Genomic DNA, 15,805 nt, shown 5'->3' with positions numbered 1-15,805 from the left:
GTGCGTGTATGGGGGGGGGGAGCTAAAGACCCCTCCCTCATCCTCTTGCTAGTGTCCCGATCTGGATCACCCCTCCTGAAGCAGCAATTTGTGTTAAGTTATGGAAGAGGAACCTCAGGCCAGGGGGACAAATGTGGCCCTCCATGTCTCGTTATGTGGCCCTCAGGACACTCCTAGGTCAAAAAAGCACCCGTCACTGGTGCTGCTTTGCATCCTTGTTGAGTTCCCCTCTTCCAGGCTGGCGTGCATCCTTCAACTCTGACTATGCATTTCACTTGCCCATAGGGACGAAACCAGCCCACTGTACAAAGGTAAAATTCACATTCATGGCTCCAACAACTTTGGCCTATGGCCCTGCCCAGCATTGCCATGTGACCCTTGGAAGGCCACTCAGAATGGAACATGGCCCTTGAGCTGGAAATAAGTTCCCCATCCCTGTGTTAAAAAACAAAACCCACTTAAAGGCACAGGTATACTGCTAAAGTCGCACTGAGTTTGGCCTTCAGCATTGGAGAAATGAGCTTCCTCTCCGAAAATGACACCTCAAACAAGCTTTGGGAAATGCGCAGGGTGCCATCGGACCGACAATCAATCATGGGTATCCATTATTCAGCCGTCCCACTCACCCTAACCAGCTGCTGTGGGAAGGGTCCTCTCGAATTCTCTGGCACGTTGATCGGCGGGATGACCCAGTCTCGCTTCTGCCGCCTCAGCCCATGAGAATTCTGCTGATGGCGCCAGGGCAGGAGAGTGTCGCTCGGCTGCTGCAGGAGGTCTGCTGACGTGTTCTTCTTTCCTTTCTGCTGATTTGGAGGGGGGGGGGAGGAAAAGAAGGTATTGTTTTGATTTTGTTTAGTTTCATTTAAAAGAAAAAAAGGAAGACAAAGCAACAATGCAATAAAAATCAACTCCTTGGGACCATGTTGAGGCTCATTCGGGTTGAGAAATAACTGGTGTGTGTGTGTGTGTGTGTGTATTTGTTATTACAACGAAGCAAACATCTCTGCATTACAAAAGCGAGCGAGTGCCACTCCTATTGACAACTTCATTTTTCCACACGTATGGAGCTGTCATTAGACAATCAAGCCTTCTTCCACGACGGATTGTCTTCATTATGCCAACTGCAGGAAGCTTTATCAGCCCCTTGGAGGATAAAATCTGCAGATTCCTAATAAATATAATAAATCACAGGGACGGAATGAAACAAGCTGAAAACACCCCTGGCGTTACCAGTGGTAGGTCTGGGTCCATTACGCAGTATTAAGCTCCTCGCTAGCCTGGAATTTTAAAGCACTGCTGACTTATTTGCAGTCATCATGGAATGGGATTCAGGCAGCCTGAATGCTGTCTAAAGAGATCCATCATCTGGTGGACACAAGGTAGAAAGGAAGGTCCAAAAGAAGATTGGGAACGTCTTGGAGGTCCACTTCAAACTATATTTACTTCCTCATGGATCTCTCCAAATGATGACTGTAAAAACTGTGATTGGTGTGTTTATGTGCGTGGTCTTTCATCGGTGGTTCTGGTCCTTAAACTGGGAACCCCAGTTGGCACCTGGCCTACTAAGCGCCATGGGACCATGTGTGCCAAGGGCTCAGCACCCTCTTGAAGCAGCGAAATGAATATAAATGTGCAACATTAGCCCTTGTGATTGGAAGGCAGCTTGTTGTTGTTGTTGTTGTTGTTGTTGTTGTTGACATGACTTTGGCTTATGTACCAGATGCAGCTAAATACCAAACCAAAGAGTGCCAGGCCTCCCAGAATGATGCAGGCAAAATCAGAGGGTGGAATGTCAAGCAGGGGGAAAAGGTGAGGTAGGCAGCCTCTGCAAAGAGCAATGCTTTAATTGTGCACTCCTGTTGCCAGCACTCAGTCAAACTGAGTAGGATTTAATCTGACACTCACCAGCTAGTGAGTGGAGGATTCAGTCCTGCTAACTGCAGGGTGCTTCACAAGAAGCACCCGGCAGGATTGTATGGAAGGCTCCGTTCTTCTGGCTGAAGGGTGCTTGCAACTTGGCAAGCATGTTCCCCACAGCGAAGGCACTTGTGAAGCACCACCATTAATTGTACTCTCTGCTCACCAGCTCAACCCCAATTAAATTTTCCCACTCCCCATTGATAAAGGGCCGCATCTAGGTCAAGGGAAGGTTCTGGAATGGCCTGATCAACAGGACAGTGGCTTCTGTCTGCTTGTCCTGTTCTGGTATCACAGAGAAGTCCACAGAGGAAGAGAGCAAGGGATGTCTCCTGCTGCAGGACCAAGGAGAGCTCCCAGTGTGCAACTTGCTCCATAAGCTTTGGAAATGAATTGAGGCCCTATGAGCCTCTGACTCCTGTTCACATCCTCTAAGCTCCTCCTCATTTTAGAGAATCAGGGTGCCTTAAGGGGCAGGGCAAAGTTCAGGGGAAAGCCCCCCCCCCAGTCTTCATGAATCCCCCCTCCCCCATGAACTCAAAATCTCTCCACCACCCAGTCATGCCCTTCTAATTCTGCTCTCAGTTTATGTTTGGTGGAAACAAAATGCGGATTTAGAAGCTGTCCGTGTTTTCTTCTAGACTGTGATTTTTCATTTGCCATCCTGATTTAAGCAAAACCTGTGGCTATACAACCCATATGGCTCAACTGGGCTTCTTTCTTTAAGGAGAGTCAAGGCTTCAAGCTCACATGAGAGCTGGGATGGGGAAGAGGGGCATTGGCTCTGAAGCTCTGGGAAGCCAAATCAGAATCGTTCCTCCATTTCTGAGCATGCCCAGAGCTTTTTCTTGGTGCCGATAATGCCAAGGTTGCAGATTCGATCCCCGTATGGGACAGCTGCATATACCTGCATTGAAGGGGGTTGGACTAGATGATCCTCAGGGTCCCTTCCAACTCTACAATTCTATGAAAGGGTGTTACCAATGGTTCCCACATCAAATATAAGGATTGAGTCCGAGTGAAAATCATTTGTTGAATACCACCCAGGGTTGTTACAGTTGTACTTTCAATACAAATCTCATATGTATAAACCAAATGTGCTAGTTATCAGACCACAACTTCTGTTAAGGGAAGAACTACAGGCTTAAAAAAAATCAAGCCTGTGTCTTACTTGCAGAAGATTCCAGGTTCACTACCTGATATATCCAGGTAAAACTATCACATAGCACTGGGATGGGGAAACTGTGGTCCCCTGCTGTTATGAGATTCCAGCTCCTATCACTTCCAAACAACATGGTGAATGGTCAGGGATGATGGGAGTTACACTCCAGCAATTTGGGGGAGGTATGTTTCCCATGTCTGATGTAGCAGACGATGTGAAAGACCTGTCTGAGAGTTTGAAGAGCCACTCAGGGCTAACAATGTTGGGTTTGATGGGCATATAAGTCTGAATTGGTATCAGGCAGTTTCCTACTAGTGCCCTCCTAGTAATTTGGCATCAGATTTACAACACAGGTGCTAAGTGCTTTCCAAATCTTAAGAGTACAAAGTCTTGCTTGTGTGTGCTTATCTCCTTCCTCTTACATTTTGAACTTTTCTAGGACCCGTGCTTAATCCCCTTTTTGAATATGCTCATTAATAAGTGGCACCATGAAATGTAAAAGGGCACCCGAAGTGCCACATGCATTTATGCATCCATGAGACCTAAACACAATCCACATTTGCTAGATGGAACGGACCCCTTTTTAAAAACCAGTGTGCAATTCCCAGCTGGGGGATCTTGAGAGAGCAGAAGCTTAGGTCAGTTTTGATAATTGGCATGCAAGAGTGAGAGACAAATTATGAAGGGCCGGTAAAATAATTTGTGCTCTGGCAAGTTTACACTAGGGAATGCATGTGGCCTAAAGAGAGACTTGAGAATTAACATGACTCCCAAAGCCCTCTGGATGCAGAAATAATTAGTATCGGCTCAGCAAGACCATCCTGGTCCTTTCATTCTTTCAGAAATATTTGATGGCAAGTGAGCGGAACATGACTCTTTGTCACTTGTAATGAGGTTTTCTGACATTAGCATAAATTGCCAACCAGACTTTGAGGTTCACTGTGTGCACTGAAGCTAAGGGGCCAATTTGGACATTTTCAAAAGGGTCTCCCCTCCTCGCCCACTGGCTTGGTCCTCTCCATCACCATACAAAGAGGAAAGAAGTGTGATATCACACTGTTTTCCATCACACTTCCAGTTTTACAGCTCCAAGTAGGGAGGGGAGAACTTGGTGGGATGCTAGAAGCCTATTGTGCTTTTTCTAAAAATGAAATAAATAGAACTAAATAATTTCCTTGCAAGGGGAGCTGGCTTACTTATATGTATTGATCAGATGTTTCTCATTGCTGAGATATATTGGGCTGAAAATGCACCACAGGACCAAAGGGAAATATCCTTCAACTATGCCTCTTTCCAAGCCCAAAGGACATTGGGATGCGCTGCTTGCAAGATTTCTCATCACACTAGGCAATATCAACCCCACGGTTTGCACTGGCAGTGGGTAAATACAAGTGTCTCTCTGCTTCCCACCTGGTCCAAGTGCATGAGATGACCACACCCCACCTCCAAGCAACTGTGCTTCTGAATAAGCTGAAATTCTCCCATTTACCAGGGACAGCCTCTATTTTCAAGTTTCTGTCTCAGATAAATCCTTGTCCTTGATTTGCTTCTTCAGTAGCACCTTAAAGACCAACTAAGTTTTTATTTTGGTATGAGCTTTTGTGTGCATGCACACTTCTTCAGATACACTGAAACAGAAGAGCCAGACCCTTATGTATATTCAGAGGGTGGTGGGGTGGGTGGGAATGAGTGATGGGCTGATAGGAGTGGTAAACCTGTTGATGGCTGTAAACGACTGCTGATGACTGCAATTGGTCCTGCGGGGGGAGGGGGAAAGCAAGGGCCATCAACAGGTTTACCACTCCTATCAGCCCATCACCCATCCCCCCCCCTCTGAATATACATAAGGGTCTGGTGGATTCCGTTTCAGTGTATCTGACGAAGTGTGCATGCACACGAAAGCTCATACCAAAATAAAAACTTAGTTGGTCTTTAAGGTACTACTGAAGGAATTTTTTTTTTATTTTGCTTCGACTCAGACCAACACGGCTACCTACCTGTAACTTGATTTGCTTCTTAGGGATATGTTGTAGGTATCAAGGTGTTGTTTTGTTTTGTTTTTTAAGTTACGGATTATACATCTGCCAAATGTCCCTTACATATTTCACAGATGCCATCTCTTTTGTCAGATTAAACATCCCACTAAACATTTTCTTTTAGTAAATAATACTTATGGTGAGCTTGCTAAGGCATTTGCTGCAGAAGTGAGTAAAACGGAGACGGGGGCCCTCGTGGATACAACTCCCAGCAACCCTGCTCATGCTGCTCAGGACTGATGGGAGGCGCAGTCAAACAATATCTGGAGGGTTACAGATTTCTGATCCCTGCAATAGAGGATATGGTATCATAGAGGAAATGAAAGGCATTGCAGAGCAGGTGGAAAAGTCAAGGAGGGCCCAGGCAGTAATCTTCCATGCAGGGATTCAAAGCACACAGCCTGCATACATTATACACATAGATACCCGTCTGCAGATGTTTCAAGTTGAATACAGATATTGGGAGCAGCGCCATAGGGTCAGAGGGGATCGCAAAGTCCTTGATATGTTAATATCTCCTATGCAGGCTCTATATACTACAGCTTCTATGATAGCATCATATGTTCTATGGTTGAAAAGCAATTGTATTGCATTTCACAGGGTTTTTATTTTTCTTTCCATGGTTTCAGAATTATGAAACATGCAAAATGGCAATTGCACCAGCGCATCACCCATATAATTCACCCTACCTAAGCATTACTTAGAAATATTTCTGATAATGGGGAAAAAAAGAATAGAATATGAGCAGCGTATGCCAAACCACAGCGACATATTTAATTATAGATAACATAGATCAAATCTCCCCAACGACATGCAACTCAGATCCATCCCAAAAGAGACGAAGGTTGAGCTGCATCACTTTCATTCAATACATACTGGTTTTGAATGAAAGACTCCATTTATCAATGAACTGATAAGTTGGAGTCTCTCCTCTGTCTAGCTCTTCCAGATTTCTGAGTTCAATTTCAAAAACCAGTGGTGGGGTTATCTTCTTCCCTTTTTTAAAAAAAGAATGGTCACTTGTGCTGCAGTTGAAAGATGAGTGACCATTTCCACATTCTCGGGGAGCACTGTGCCCTTTAAAAATCCTAGTAAGATAACCAGTGGGTCAAATGGCATATCACTGCCTCTAATTTTTAAATTTTCTGTCATCACCTTCTAGGTAGCTCTAACTCTTTCCTTGGTTGAGGCAGGGCCGTCTTAAGCCTATCTAGCGCAGTGGTTCAGAGATCCCTCTGGCGCCCCGCCCCCCCTTTCCCAGCCGGAAAACCTCCGAGGCGCCACTCCCCCCCCAACACCGTCATGCCGTGGCTTCTGCTTTTCGCCCACCACGAGCAGGACCAGCAACGGTGATGCTGGACTCGCGTTCTGCTGGGCAGGGCCAGGCACAGCAAGCCCCCGGAGGGGGCAGGCTGATGGGTGGGGGCGCTGCCAGCTGTAGTCTGCCTCTGCCTCCTCGGCCAAAGCGGCTGTGCAGTGCTGCCGTCCAGGCAGCCCTGGCTGCAGCGCTGACGGGAGGCTCGTGGCCGGCTTCCACGCAACGGTGTCCACAGCCTGAGAAGAGGCGGGCAAGGGCGGTGCTGCCGGCGGCGCTTGAATGCTGCTCCTCCGGCAGGGAGGAGGCTCCGGGCACAGCGCGGCATGGCGGAGGCGCCCTCCAAAGTGCCTCCAGAACTTGGTGCCATGGCGCTTTGCGCCAGTAGCCTCTATGGCTAAGACGCCCCTGGGTTTAGGGACATGTTTTTTTGATCCAAGCTGTTTCCCAGTCCTTCACCAGCATGACACAAACGGTGGGATGTGTTACAGTCAATTACAACATGCTTCACGTCCTAGAGTGGACAGAGACAGGGGAATGTGTAACTTCCGGTTCCTGCTGTAAGTGACTCAGCAGATGAGTGTGACTCTATAAAAGCGGAGTCACCCAGCCGTTTTGTCTCGGTTCAATTCAACTTTCAGTTAAGTCTCAAACGATGTAAGCCATGCTATATGTTTGTAACCTGAAGCTTAAAGCCTGCCTTCTGGGCTGCGTACTGTGAACAACTTGTGAGTCAATTTATTGTTATACTAGTGAGTCTTTATTGTATTTTAAGAGGGAGAAAAGGGAACACCAGGAATAATCCATCTGGGGAAGTCAAATTGGATTAGTCATCTTGTAAAGATTCAAAGATCCTCGTACTTGTGGGACCGCCTCTGTTGGTATGTCCCGCAGAGGACCCTAAGGTCCATGAATAATAATAGCTTAAGGGTCCAGGGCCATAAAGAAGCTAGATTATTCTCCACCAGGGCCAGGGCTTTTTCAGTGATGGCTCCAACATGGGGGAATGCTCTGTCCCACGAGACTAGGGCCCTGCAGGACTTGATCCCAGGCGGATTAGCTCTGTATTACAGGCCCTGGGGAAGGGGATGAATTAGCTTGATCCTCCATTCCCTTTTCCCATTCCTTTTATGAAGAAACCCACATTTAAACTCTTCCCTGGTCTTCTTGCTGGCCCTAGCAGGACCAAACTTGGCCAGTTAGCTCTGGCGATTACTTGATGTTTACTAAACTGGTCCCCCCCCCCAAAAAAAAATGACCCTGAATTTTTTGAAGTTTATTGACATGGATGCTATACTTATATTGTACTTTATGCTGTTTTTAAGCTGTTTTTTTAAAGTCACTTTTAATTACCGGTAATGTTTCATATTTGCTGTTAGCCGCCCTGAGCCCGGTTTTCAAATCTGGACGGGCGGGGTATAAATAAATTATTATTATTATTATTATTATTATTAATCAACTAGCTTTCATGAATATAGAGGGGATTTGCTCTACTAATTCACTCACCAGTGTGACAAATATTTCCTTACCTATTATCCTAAACATCCCCACACAAACTGTCATTATATAATAATAATAATAATAATAATAATAATAATAATATTTATACCCCACCTGTCTGGCTGGGTTTTCCCAGCCACTCTGGGCAGCTTCCAACAGAAAAAAATAAAATACAGTAATCTATTGAACATTAAAAGCCTCCCTAAACAGGGCTGCCTTCAGATGTCTTCTAAAAGTCTGGTAGTTGTTTTGCTCTTTGACATCAGATGGGAGGGTGTTCCACAGGGCGGGTGCCACTACCAAGAAGGCCCTCTGCCTGGTTCCCTGCAACTTGGCTTCTAGTAACAAGGGAACTGCCAGAAGGCCCTCAGTACTGGACCTCAGTGTCCGGGCAGAACGATGGGGGTGGAGACGCTCCTTCAGGCATACTGGACCGAGGCCATTTAGGGCTTTAAAGGTCAGTAACAACACTTTGAATTGTGCTTGGAAACGAACTGGGTGCCAATGGAGATCTTTCAAGACCGGTGTTATGTGGTCTCGACGGCCGCTCCCAGTCACCAGTCTAGCTGCCACATTCTGGATTAGTTGCAGTTTCTGAGTCACCTTCAAAGGTAGCCCCACGTGCAGCGCATTGCAGTAGTCCAAGCGAGAGATAACTAGAGCATGCACCACTCTGGCGAGACAGTCTGCAGGCAGGTAGGGTCTTGGCCTGCGTACCAGATGGAGCTGGTAGACAGCTGCCCTGGATACAGAATTGGCCTGCACCTCCATGGACAGCTGTGAGTCCAAAATGACTCCCAGGCTGCGCACCGGGTCCTTCAGGGGCACAGTTACCCCATTCAGGACCAGGGAGTCCTCCACACCTGCCCGCCTCCTGTCCCCCACAAACAGTACTTCTGTCTTGTCAGGATTCAACCTCAATCTGTTAGCCACCATCCATCCTCCAACCGCCTCCAGACACTCACACAGGACTTTCACCACCTTCACTGGTTCTGATTTGAAAGAGAGGTATACCACATACTGATGAACACCCAGCCCAAACCCCCTGATGATCTCTCCCAGCGGCTGCATGTAGATGTTAAAAAGCATGGGGGAGAGGACAGAACCCTGAGGCACCCCACAAGTGAGAGCCCAGGGGTCTGAACACTCATCCCCCATCACCACTTTCTGAACACAGCCCAGGAGGAAGGAGCGGAACCACTGTATAACAGTGCCCCCAGCTCCCAACCCTTCTAGATGGTCCAGAAGGATGTTATGGTCGATGGTGTCAAAAGCCGATGAGAGATCCAGCAGGACTAGGAAACAGCTCTCACCTTTGTCCCTAGCCTGCCGGAGATCATCAACCAGTGCGACCAAGGCAGTTTCAGTCCCACGAGGCCTGAATCCCGACTGGAAGGGATCCAAATGGTCCGCTTCTTCCAGGCATGCCTGGAGTTGTTCAGCAACCACTCACTCAATCACCTTGCCCAAGAATGGAAGATTTGAGACTGGGTGATAGTTGGCCATATTGGCCGCATCTAACGATGGTTTGACACCAATGATACCACTATCTAGCCCTACAGACATTGAAGCTCTGGTGTCAGTTGTGTCAGAGTATTTGCGGTTTCTGTGGTGGTGAGGTGAGGAAATCCACAGCACTGTCTCCCATGTCAGAGAGGGAGCTCTGGGGTGAACCATGTCTGCTGGGATGCCCTCCATAGGAATGTCGTGTCAGGGAACCAATCCAAGCTTGCGCTCTGGTGCATTTATCCAGTGTAAAAAAATAATAATACAAAAAGTACAGAGACTACATGAGAACAAACATGAATCACAAACCATCCCTTTCAACAAAGCCTCCTTGTCTCCACCCCCAATATCTTCATGTCAAACCGAAACAATAACTCTCTTTCATCTTCATTTGTTGACAATGTGTTCTCATAGCATTAATTTCTCCCATAGTGTTTAAATAAGTTATGCATGTTCTCTGGTGTTCAAAAGCTAAGTAAACTGTGTGAACAAAACTGGTGGTGGGGCTGAGTGCCAGATCCGTTCACTTTTCTGTAAAAAGAACAACAGGCTATGAAAGCAACAGAAGAAAGGGGAGCATTATACACACACATAGAGATTTCCTTTTCCTTTTTCTACAGGATCCTGCAGTTGTGGACTAGATCAGGCATGTCCAACAGGTAGATCGTGAACTACCAGTAGACCACTGGACGTCTGTGGTAGATCACCGGTAGATCAGTGGCTCCCCCCAAAGAAGCTAAAAAACTTTGGCTCCCCTAAAAAATCTCAACATCTTTGCCCTGCACCCCTAAAATGATTTGAACCACCCAAAACAGGGCTTTCCTTCCTAAAAAAAAAGGATCAATGTTGCTTTCCTCTTCCCTAAAGAAGCTCAAGAACTTTTACATGAACCCCCCCCCCAACATGGGCCTTCCTCCTTCCTAAAAAAAAGCTCAACAACTTTGACCTTACCCCCCCCCAAAAAAAGGGGTAGATCACTCCCAGTTTTTAACTCTGTGAGTAGATCGCAGTCTCTTGGAAGTTGGCCACCCCTGGACTAGATGATGCTTCTCCATGATCTGGACCATACACACACACACACACACACACACACACACACACACACACACAGTATATATGAGGGCCTACAGAAGCCCATGCAAATCCATAATATTTGGATGTGGCCCAACCTGGTGCCCTTTGGTGACAGCATGCCCACCATTACGTCCTATGCAAGGTGCAGCTCAGACCAACATGTATCAGAATTTGCAAAGATTGCTCAGCCCTGTTGAATCCCTGGGCTACGGGATTCATTTGAATCCCTAGCTTCACATCTCTGTGCCTCTGGTCCTCAACTGCTTCCTGGCCAACACCTGCCTTGACATTGCAGGTGCACAACCACAGGCTGGATGACCCCTTGTCTATGGGCCTCAGCATTGGCAGACAGAGGCTAGGACAGAACTGCGTTTTTCTCCGAGATAAAGGCTAAAGTGATCTAGTTAACAGTTGCCACTACCTCGGAGAGCAATGCAGAAAGACTCCAAAAGCCGCTGCCTCCTCATTTGGCTGAGAGCAGAACCAGTGAGTGTGAAACAATACCAGCTTTCACCTTACGCTACAGTTAGCAGTAACCAGTCCAGCCAGCTGGCAGTTCTCCCCTTCCAGCCAACCTGCTTTTGTTATTAGTCAGCCCCTGGCTAGAGAGACATCTGGACATTATTACCCAGCCAAGCGTGGACCACCAGTCCAATTACACAATATAAGATCAGATTTTGTGTACCAGCTTAACGACGCCTTTGGGATTTTTCGGGGGACAGAATAAGCTACCATTGTGAACCTAAGTTATGGGGTACCAAGAAATTAGGAATGGACATTTGACATATGACATTTTTGTTTCCCTGCCATTAAGCTTTACTCTTTTCAGTTCTTCTTCATACGTGTTTATTTGTTACATTTGTTAGCAACCTGTCTGCAATATGTTCTCATGGCAGCTTTCAATTAAAAGAAGGGGGGGACCCAGCATAAAACCTAACAACTGAAGGAATGAAAAACACAAGGGGAAAACCTCCACCCCAGCAACATCTGCCAATAAATAAATAAAAAACAGTCAAACTATGAAACAACAATTAAAACGAACTGTATGAGATGCTGTGCAACATATGAAGTCTTTGCTTGGCAACAAAAGACGTCAAAGTAGAGGCCAGGAAAGCATTACTGTGGAGGGCACAAGGCAACAAACATATGCACACACAATTATATTTTGGAAAGTGGTTTGTCCACCTGTTCTCCATGGGTTTGGCCGCCATTCGAGATATCATCACCAAACTTGGCAGAAGGTGTTGCTGAGCTGGGGGCACAGGTTACTGTCAATGTTTGGATGTTGACCGCTATTTTGAATCAAGATGGCAGACTCAACAATGACTTTGGTGTGACATTTTTGGCATAGGTTTGGATGCCTCTCAAGACACAGTTGCCAAATTTGGAGTGACGGTTCATGGATGTTTGGATGCTTGGTGTTATTTTGATTCAAGATGGAAGGTAGTGGACCAAAACATGATTTTTACTCTCTTTGGTCATTTTTTAAAGCATAGGTGCTGGATTCATTTCTAAACCAGAACAAACTCCTTCTTAACAGAGGAACTCGGTTTCCTGCAATACTTCAGACAATGGCTGAGAAGGTACTGGATTTGCTGATTTAGAAGTTTCCTGCTTGTAGATACTCCAGGGTGCCCAATCAGGAGCACATCCACAAACCGTGCAGAGAGATGAAATGTGAAGTATTCAATTGAAGTTAGTCTGACAACAACAAAAAACACCTTTGCTTGCTAGCTTTTTTTTTAATAATGCTAGTGGAGAAAAAAGAGTGATGTATGAATTCTATTCTACATGTACAAGACATTCAGCTACCACTGGCAACTGTAAAGGTAACAAACAAGATTCTTTTTATCTTGTGTATGTATGTTTATATTGTTTTTAGCAAATAGGGTGAGGTTTCATTTGGCATTGTCATGCAGAACAAATGAAAGGCTCGTGGACCAAAAGCAGAAAACACACACACACACACACACACACACACACACACGCGTTTGCTTAAATAATTACTGTGTTTGCATTTAGGTCACTGCCGAATTTGCCAGAACTGAAACATCAGCAACCCTGAAAATCTGCAGCAACAGTGGACAAAACTACCATGTCCAATGATCCTCTTTATTTCAGACCTTGATTTGCTTCTGCCTATTGATGTTAAGCTGTTCTCTTTGTCAGGGTGTCATCCCCTCTATTTCCTACCATGTTCTCCCCCCCCCCCCCCGGTTGCAAAGCTATAATGGCTACCTATCAGCCATATTTACAAATATTTGTAAGCTCCGTGGTGAATTTAATCAAAGGCAGCTTCGCATCGCGTCCTATTAGCATCAAAACACAAATTGCTATTCATGAACGATTTGTGTCAAAGTGCTCCGAAAAACTGGCATTTTTAGCTGCAAGATGCTCTCCTGTGCACAGCGCTTCAGCAGGGGCCTTAAATTAACGTGTTTGCATAAAAGGCATTTGCTAATTGACAAAGAAATGGGAATTGGGCAGGTGACATTTACTTTAAAGATAATGAACAGCATTGGGAAGAAATATATGTGCAGGTAGGCAAGATCACCTCTTTGCTCCTAAAAAAAAGTATCTTAATTTCGGAAGCAAACAGGAACCAATCCTAACAGGCTGCTTGAAGTGCCAGATCAAACTGTTTGATCATTGGCACTTCCAAAGGCAAACAGAGGCTGTGGCACATTTGCAACCTTTATCAAAACAGGCGGCACACAATCAAGAATGCTATGTTTGCTTAGGAACTCATTAGATAAAATTACCTCCCCATTTACAGAACAGAATACAATTGCAGGATGGTTTTTATTTTTATTATTTTTGTTAATCAGCTAGTCAGGCAAGAAATTCATTACTTTCTGGGAGGGGTGGTTTCAGTTAACAGGAGGGCTGCATAGAACAGTTTGCATTAGAGTCAATTAGTAAGAAAAATTGTCAATTTTGGCAAGCACGCAGGATTCATCGGTTGACAGACGGGGAAAAGACTGAGTGAGAGACTAACACAGACATCTCATAATGACCAAAAAAAAGGGGGGGGGGAGAAGGAAGGAACGAAAAGAAGGCAGGTGATATGGGATCTGCAGAATGTTCAGTGCGATTGCACTCTGCAAATCTGGTGCATTTTAAGGGGTTTTTTTTTAATGAAAGTCAGAAGTGGTCAGTTTCTTTACTCTTAGAGGACACCTGCTTTTGCAAATAAAGAGTTTGGGGCATAGCTACCAAGTTTTCCCTTTTCTCGCGAGGAAGCCTATTCAGCATAAGGGAATTTCCCTTAAAAAAGGGGAGAACTTGGCAGCTATGGTTTGGGGACCAGAAGTACATAATTTGTTTAACAAACTGGTTTCATTATGGGTGATTATGGTTCTGTAATAATGTTGGGCTCATTTAGCACAATGGTCTTCCACTGGTCTAGACCTGATTCCCAGGCTGCAACATGGAGGCCATATTCACCTTTTCACATTTGTCTTATATGTAATAGTGCTAATAGACAATCTTACTCGGCTACAAATGATCGCCAAAGAAGAAGAATGCACATTATTAATCCTCAGATGGCAATTCACAGAAATATGCATCTTATTTTTTTTTAAAAAAAAACATGGCTTGTGCCTTTCTCCTGCCACATTGCGGCACTCATAGGAGCTGTTAAAATGAATGCCTTATCAGATTAATGTGTCCTAGTCCAGACACCCACACCGTGCTCCTTTGGCTTGGTCAGCCTAAAATGGAATTCAGCATGGCAGCAACAGCTTTGCTGTGACCCATCTGATGTGAACTCGCAACCCAATGGCTGAAGACCTATGATCTAGCAGTAGCAGTTTGCTGGTTATGGAGCATCAGTGAAACAGCAGCATTAGATACAAAATCCAATGAGAAGTAGGGATAGTAACTTAAGATCAGCCCATCGAGTCCAGCACATTGTTCTCACAGTGGCCTATGGGAACCCCACTTGGCTACTTCTCTGACGCAACTGCCACCATCAGTGATCATTTCTCCTGCAGACATGCATTTATAAAAGGCACATGCACTTCTGCTATGGCTATGGCTTCTCTCCTCACTGGAAGAATGCACCAGCATTATGGGGTGGTTCGAGGTCCAGCTCTGAGGGCCTTCTGGCAGTTCCCTCACTGCGAGAAGTGAGGTTGCAGGGAACCAGGCAGAGGGACTTCTCGGTAGTGGCACCCGCCCTGTGGAACGCCCTCCCATCAGATGTCAAGAAAATAAACAAGTATCTGACTTTTAGATGACATCTGAAGGTAGCCCTGTTTAGAGAAGTTTTTAATGTTTAACATTTTATCGTGTTTTTAATATTCTGTTGGAAGCTGCCTAGAATGGCTGGGGTAACCCAGCCAGTTTTTTTTTGGGGGGGGGGAATATTATTATTATTACTATTATTATTATTATTACAAGGTTGAATGGTCTTCAAGTTTATTCTTTAAGCTTCTGCTGCAATTTGCTTGAAGGCTGCAATCCTTTCTCATTCACTCCTTTATAATTGCTTTTTAAACGTTTTTGAAAGAGATGTTATTGCACTGCATTGCTTTCATTTCTTCTGCTCAGTGCGAAACCACCTACATTGCATGTCTTAAGCCCCATTCAGCTCCAGCAATCTCTGGTTATAGCACTACAGATAGCAAAGGGTGGGGAAGACCCCTCCCCTCCTGGAAGGTTGTGGCTACCTATCAAAGAAAACATTACTGAGTTAGAGACATCAACTGCCTGCCTCCATGTAAAGCAGCTTCGAAAGGGTGCTGTAAACATGAAGCACAAAATCAAAGCAAAATTAAGCATGCATAAGTACCATTAATTTAAGTGAGTGAATAGAGCACATAGTTAAATCTCTCTTATTGCAAGTAATATGATTTAATGGTGCTTAACTTTGGCTGGATCACACCCAAAAATACAATTCTAAGTCTAGCTGTGTTGCAGAAAACAAACAACTCAATAGTACCTTAGAGATTAACTAATTTGTTGTAGCATGAGCTCTTGTAGGCAATAGTTTTACTTCATAAGATGAATGGAAAGTGAAAGTATAGGCACCCAGAAGTCCAGAGATGGCATCCTGATCCACGAGGTTGTCTAGCACCATGGATCCCAAGCAAGAGGTGGTCATAAATCCCAAGGGTTCCAAGCAGATGGCAAGGCAAGTTCAGCACCTTGGAGAGGGTTCTAGATACACATTTCAGAACCAAGTGATCTTAGAGCTGAGGAGGAACATGCAAGTTGCCAGATTTCTACACCCTGGGCTTGGGATTCATGAAATTCAGGGTCCATTTCCTGAATTCTGCATCAGGGCATTTA

The 15,805-nt window shown here is 45.3% G+C and overlaps 1 protein-coding gene across 2 annotated transcripts in view; it reads right to left on the bottom strand.

The window, feature by feature from the left end:
- CDH4 (cadherin 4) overlaps positions 1-15,805 on the bottom strand; it is a 756,000-nt gene that overhangs the window by 301,461 nt on the left and 438,734 nt on the right. For both annotated transcript variants that reach the window (XM_035121942.2, XM_060277334.1), the window contains exon 4: positions 627-800. In XM_035121942.2, the coding sequence (XP_034977833.1) occupies positions 627-800 (174 nt within the window). The remainder of the gene's footprint in view (positions 1-626; positions 801-15,805) is intronic.

Source organism: Zootoca vivipara, chromosome 7 (assembly GCF_963506605.1).
Source record: "Zootoca vivipara chromosome 7, rZooViv1.1, whole genome shotgun sequence".
Lineage (NCBI taxonomy): Eukaryota > Metazoa > Chordata > Lepidosauria > Squamata > Lacertidae > Zootoca > Zootoca vivipara.
This window is presented reverse-complemented; position numbering and strand designations above follow the sequence as displayed.